The sequence below is a fragment of the Cariama cristata genome, unplaced genomic scaffold (assembly GCF_000690535.1).
Source record: "Cariama cristata isolate BGI_N322 unplaced genomic scaffold, ASM69053v1 scaffold3261, whole genome shotgun sequence".
Classification (NCBI taxonomy): Eukaryota; Metazoa; Chordata; class Aves; order Cariamiformes; family Cariamidae; genus Cariama; species Cariama cristata.
Window position 1 is genome coordinate 11006 of NW_009600828.1, and position 6537 is coordinate 17542.

Here is a 6537-nt window from a genome sequence, read left to right on the forward strand (position 1 = left end):
AGGAATGAAGTCAGAGACCTTTAAGGCTGTTCAAATAGAGATGAAAACATCTAGGATCTTTTCAACAGCCTGGGTTTCCTGACTAGGTGCTACATTAGACTATACACCTTCACTTGAAAAACTTAACTGCAAAGCAGGTTAATAGCGCTGCTCCACAGTAGCGGAGGGGAAACTGCATTTGCTCTTGCTTGTTCAGCTTTACCGGTGCCGAAAACATCCCTCCCCAGCACTCCCAGAGCCTGCAGGGCCATGCGGTCCTACCTGAGCTCACGCTTTGGTTTTGCATCCCGCAAGGCTCTGCGATAGAGGTGCCGGTTGCTCCCCGGGTACGGGTATTCCATCGTCTCAATGGCCTCCCCATAGACCCTCAGCGGTTTCAGGCCCTCCATCTTCATCAGCATCTCTGGGGAAGGAGAACGAGTCTGCTCAGACAGCACCGGGCACCGGCGATGCTGAGAAAGCTCATGGCCTGCGATGTGCCCAGCGTTTGCCGTGCACTCGCCTCTTCTCCCCACCCCACCTTCACCTGTCCTCGCCCTGCAGCGAGGGGTCTTCCCTAAGGACCAGCCCCGCTTTCCGCCCCTCCTGCTCACGGCCACACGTTCTCCTTCCCACCAGTACCAGCCACTTCAGGGGCTTAAAACCGATAGTTACCAGCAACAACATCAACAGACTTGTTGGATGGGCCACAGTACAAGATGTACTTTTCCCCCTTGAGCGTTTCTTCTTCAGATGGTAGCGTTTGCTCCTCCTTGACACTCTCCTCATTCAGCTTATGGAACCAGTAGACAATGTGAGTTCCAACAACAGTTTTCCCCGTGCCTAGAAAAACAAGGAGGTTGCTGAGAACACTTTAACCATGGCACCCATGCTCTAGATCAGCACCCGGATGATCAGCCGTGAAATAAAGCCCAGAACCGAGGAGACTGCATTGAACAGCTGTGGGTGATGCCAACCCACGCTACCTTCTCCTGTCTCACCGAGGGTCCCATGGAAAAGCTGCCCAGGGAAATGGTTGAGTCACCATCCCAAGAGGCATTTAAAAGAGGTGTGGACGTGGCATTTAGGGACATGGTTTAGTGGTGGACTTGGTTGCGTTAGGTTGACAGTTGGACTCGATGATCTCAGGGGTCTTTTCCAACCTAAATGGTTCTATGAAAGCAACAGATTAGCTCTAACCTGCCCTTCAAAACAAAGTGGGCATGTACCTGTGCCATCCCCCCAGCCTTACCTGGTGGGCCCTGGATGAGCGTGAAGGACTTTCTCAGAGCATTTAGAATAGCCTGGCCCTGGCTCTGGTTGAGCCTCCTGCGGCTCCCAGGGAGATCAAAGGATTTTTGCTGCAGGATTTTGGACTTCGTCACTGTTACGCAAAGAGCCAAGAAAACCAAGTTTAAAGACGGTTACCAAAGACAGCACACAAGCGATGCAACGGGAGGATGCAGCAGGTACCAAGCAATCGTGGCCCATTTACGAGGCCACCTAAAAGTAAAACCTTGTCCCGTGCCGAGATGTTCTGCCCATGAGCCTTCTCTGTGAGTCCTGGGGATTAAAACATCACCCGTGCCACTCTCCAGCAGGACATCCCATATTACCTTCACTCTGCCAGGCTAGCAGCTCCTCTCCTCCCCTTGGCAGGGGAACCTCCTGGTCTGGGAGCGTAACCCCTATGGCAAGGGCCCTCGGAAGCTGTCGGGGCGCCTGCCTGGTCAGAAGCAAGTAGCTACAAGGTAGGAAATGTGAATATTTGCACCTACCTTTATTAGGAGGTTCATGGCCAAGGGCGATGCTTTTAGCAAGCTCAGAGGCATGCCTGAGCTTCCAAATTGCATTTTCTTTCCGTCTGACAGACAGGGAAAATAAGAATGAACAGAATGTGGTATAAAATAGCAGAAATTGTAATACAGCTTTGTACATCTGTCTCGTTTATTCTTTCTCTCTGCTTTAGTGTTGCATTAAACCCTTCCACAAAGAACTTAAACCAAAACCACGCTTATTCTGCTCTTTTGCATCTGGGGCCATTTCTCAACTGTCTGAAGAGCTGAGCTTGCAAAGATGTTGAGAGCAAGGAGCACAACTTCTGTCCCAATTCCATTTTAGTGTGGCCCACCCCATTTTATTGGGTTAGCTTCCAATTTTTTCCTAAAATTCACAATACAAAAGGAAACACAGTCTGCCCTGAAAAAGCTACAGCAGTCGTGGGCGCGTAGCAGTCCATGCTGCGTACAAAGAAGGGCAAACTGGACATCAGCTCTGCTTTAATAAGAGCAGGTCTTGCTTCACAGCAACAACGAAGGGGAATGATTGGGAAATCAGGGAGCACTTCTGCTAAGCAAACCCTGATCCAGTCCTTCACACGGCTTTTTATGACACGTATTGCAGCAACCCAGTAACATAAGAAACGAACGCCCATGGAAATTTCGGCACAGCACCTTCCCCTGTCTCCCCATTCTCAGGGTCAACCAGAAGAGCAAGAGGCCATCTGGAGAACAGATCTGAGGATGCTGCCACCCCCACCAAACATCAACGGCCCAACAGCACGGCCAGCCGGAGCCGGGCAAAGACAGATTTTTCAGGGGATCAGCCGTGCCAGCGAGCAAAGCCCATCTGGGTGCAGCAAAGGAGCCCCGTGGGAAGGCGTTGCTCTGCGTGGACAGGTTAACCGGAGCACGACCGCTAAGCACACTTACATGTCTGGCAGCATCTTTGGTATGAGCTCCACCGTGAACCTGGCAGAGGCCTGTAAGATTTCCACGGGGATTTTCTCCATAGACATATAGTGGATGTAAAAGTTCATAGTCTGCTGCCCAGTCCTGTCTGACTTCTCGTTGTCGCTAAACTCTTCGGTGACCCCGTGGGCCACCCAGGTGTAGGTATCTGGATCAATTACAAGTTTGCTTTCTGACTCAGCCTTGTTAAGAAAAGTCAGATTCTGGAGGCCGTGGCTAAGGCATTCCTCATCGCTTTGCAGGCTCGCAAGCTTCAGCCCACCTAAGCGAATGCACAAGTAACAGTGGCTGAAGTCCATTTCAATGGAGCACTCCTCTAAAAATTTTTTGTCTAGGGTGAAACTGCCTTGCAGCTGTCCTTTGCTCGTCCTTTGCTTTGCCCAGGTTATTTCGACATCGTGGAGGACAATCGAGTCATTTTCAGCCACCGCACACACAGCAGACTCCATGGCGCTCATCGGCATCCATATCTTGCTATACTCCGCCGCGTTCTTGTACTTCTCTCTGGATGGCAGGGTGGCGTAGGCAGAGAAGCAATCGATGGGCTTTTCCGTGTGCTGCAGGCAGATGTCGAAACCCGGCGTCACGCACCACAGCTGCACGAAGGGCACCAGGAAGCCCCGACAGACGTCCGTGGTCAGCTGGAACCGCAGCGTGTCGCCGGCGCTCAGCTCCAGGGAGAGCTCCGTGTAGTGCAAGCACGGGCTCTTCTTTATCCAGCCCATGTAGCACTGGTTCAGCCGCTTGCTGTTCCGAAGGAGGGAGGCGGCAGTCTCAAACTCCTCATTCCTGATGGCCACGAGCATCTCTTGCCAAGTCTGGATGCTGAAGAGGGTGACGTTGTGGTTGCGGAGAGGTCCTTTCCGCAGGCTGTGCTCCGTCCCCGTCGCCACAGAGTACACCCTCCTCTTCCACGTCAGCCTGATGCTGCTCCACTCCTGGATGAACGCGGGCTGCTCTATCAGCTGAAGAGACCTGTACTTAATTATCTGGGGTTCCGGAAGGCTCTCTTTGTTCAGTGGAAACAGGGCTTTAAAAGACTTGCTCATCTCTTTGACATCCAGTACGAAGGCGACCTTCTGCAGGACTTGGTCCTTCAGCTGGGTGGCCATTTGCAGGCAGTGGACCCTCTTCTTGTACGTCATCGCCTGGGAATTCTTCCTGTTGAAGTCATGACAGAGAAACTCTATGTCATCCGAAGAATAAACGATGGGTTTCTTGCGGAGCACGGAATGAAGGTGCCGCTGGACCACGACATCGACGTACCGGCGGATGGGAGAGGAAGCCCAGGTGTACGAGTCAATGTGCAGGGAGTAATGGCCCGCTTTCGACTGGACGGTGGAGTTGGAGCGACTGAAATAGGAGCGGCTGAGCAGTCTCCTGAACTCCAGGGCCACGGGGGCCAGCTTCGGGTGGATGTCATCAGTAACGATAAGGTCTAGCATCTTGTGGAAGTCACAGACATCGGCGGCTGACTGCAGGTGCTCCCAGATGGGGGCCAGGAGACTGAACTCCACATTTTTAGAGGCGTTTTGGCCCGGAGGCACCTCTCCCAGGTGGTGTGAGAGATGGATGGACAAAGGAAGGATGTGGCTGTACTTGTTTCTCATGAGTGATAACTGCTGAGGGCTTGGCTCGCACTGACACCGGAGAGGAGTGACATTTCTGGTGTCCTCCTGGTTGGTGAGGAACTCGGCCACGAAACTGTTGAACATGATCATTAACTCCTCTATCATCTGATGGGATCCCCTGTTACCTGGGGAGCTTTCCTCATCCAGCCGGTCATAGAAACAGTCGTCCTGCAGCCGAAACTTGCGATGGATCCTGGAGAAGTGATAAGCCACAGCTAGGCAGTCCTCCAGGGTATCGAAACGAAGGGCCCCTGCCGCGCCCCCGTAGTGTTCCTTAATGCAGAGCTCTGCCTCTTCATAGGACAGCTGCCTGTCCGAGCGGATCACAGAGATGGTGAAGACTCCCTTTAACATCTCATCGGTCTCCTTTTCTATGGTGACAAACAAGGAGATCACCTGACGATCTTTCTGGGGCAGGAGGCTGCAGACGTCTTGGCTAATGTGGGGTGGGAACATGCAGAGGGGCTCCTGGTCGGGAGCGTAGTAGGTGACACCCCGCTTCTTTGCTTCCAGGTCCAGAGCGCTGCCTTTGGGAATGATGCCAGCCACGTCTGCAATGTGGATCCCAATCTCATAGTGACGCCCAAGATCCCTAACGCTGACAGCGTCATCCAAATCCCTGGCACCCTGGGGGTCGACAGTGAAGGTCAGGTAACTCCGACAGTCCTTCAGATTTTCCTTGGTGAGGTTTAGGTTGCTGCTGGAGGGGTATTTGCCTAACTCCTTGATGACAGCAGCTGGGTATTTCTTCTCCAAACCATACTCCAGGTTGAGGATCTTTAGGCCTTCTTCCAAAGTCAATGCTGCATGCAGAATCTCCGTTATTATCCCCAAAGGGTAGTAAAACCCTTTCCGCCAGGAGATAACCTGGACGCAGAATAACCGGCATCTCCTCATCTCCTGGCTGATCTTCTCGCAGCTGACCACTCTGTACTCCCCATTGACAAACCTGCGGATGGGAATGACGTTGGGTTTCTCTTTCAGCCCTGGGACAAATATTTTGGTGACAGTGGGATCGACGGGTATCATCACCCGGGGATCAAATTCGTCCATCATGCAGACGAAGGTCCATTCTCTCTCTGCGCGCTTTAAGATGCCGACCACCTTTCCCTGCGGGCGGTGGCTGCCGCTGTCAGCCGTGCTGCTCTGCAGGATTTCCACCAGCACCTCGTCCCCGGTGAAGGCTGTCCCGCAGTGAACTCTGCCTTTGATCTGAATGGTCATCGCAGGCGAGTCGTTGAGGGTGAAGGCAGAAGCTTTGTCGAACCTTTCTTTGATCAGCTCGCATCTCTTGTACATTTTGGGGTGCATGTGCAGATACTCCTGCATCATCTGAGAAGAGAAGCTGACGTATTCCTGCCTTTCTTCCCAAAGGTTTGAAGCCTCAGACTTCACATTCAGCAGCCCTTCTTCAGACACCGTCACCAGCACTTTCTTGCTCTCGTCTAAGAGCTCCTGGAGGATGGGATCGTCGGCATTCACGCTTTCAGCCTCAGAGCTCCAGGAATCCGTGTCGCTGTCCTCCTCATCCACCTCCAGGCTCCTCCTGCTCCAGCTCTCCTTGTCGCAGGCAGCCTGTTTGATCTGGGCCATCGTCAGGTTCTCCGGGAAGACGCTCCCCTTCTCGATGCACTGCTGGATGAAGCGTTTCCACACTTTGCTGCACTGGCCGTGGGAGCACAAGGCCACGGCATCCCCCACCGCAACAACCAGCGACTGAGCCCGGGTCATGATGGTGTTGAGCACTCTGCCTTCATTGAAGAACTCGAGGTGGTGGGAGGCCGAGACGCACAGGCTCTCGCTGGTGTGGACCGTGCTGATGATGATGACCCGGAACTCTCGCCCTGCACCGGAGGGGACAAGGGAGAAGTCACCCACGGGAACCCAACGGGGAAGACCCTGTCTGGCTGCTGCCTGGCGCTCTGCCCATCTACGCTGCGTTACATGGCCGTGGGCTGATGTAAGCTTGCTTGGCTGAGTCACGGGAGTCACCCGATGTGAATAAAGCAGCTCTTGGGGATCGTGAGGGCCTCCAGGCACGAACCAGGATGGACACCACGAGGCCACCACCACCCACGCACCGGGGAGGGAAGGGCAGCGTGGAGATGGGCGAAAGGCAGGGCACTGGCCCGGTGCGGCCGTGAGCGCCCACGGAGCAGCCCGGCGTGTTCGGTGCC

The 6537-nt window shown here is 53.8% G+C and overlaps 1 protein-coding gene across 1 annotated transcript in view; it reads right to left on the bottom strand.

Moving 5' to 3' along the window:
- The window catches only part of HELZ2 (helicase with zinc finger 2, transcriptional coactivator), a 17042-nt gene that overhangs the window by 4223 nt on the left and 6282 nt on the right, over positions 1–6537 (bottom strand). Inside the window, exons 7-11 of the mRNA XM_009710163.1 lie at positions 2691–6204; positions 1758–1843; positions 1232–1363; positions 655–822; positions 262–403 (exon numbers count right to left, since the gene is read on the bottom strand). Of these exons, the coding sequence (XP_009708465.1) occupies positions 262–403; positions 655–822; positions 1232–1363; positions 1758–1843; positions 2691–6204 (4042 nt within the window). The remainder of the gene's footprint in view (positions 1–261; positions 404–654; positions 823–1231; positions 1364–1757; positions 1844–2690; positions 6205–6537) is intronic.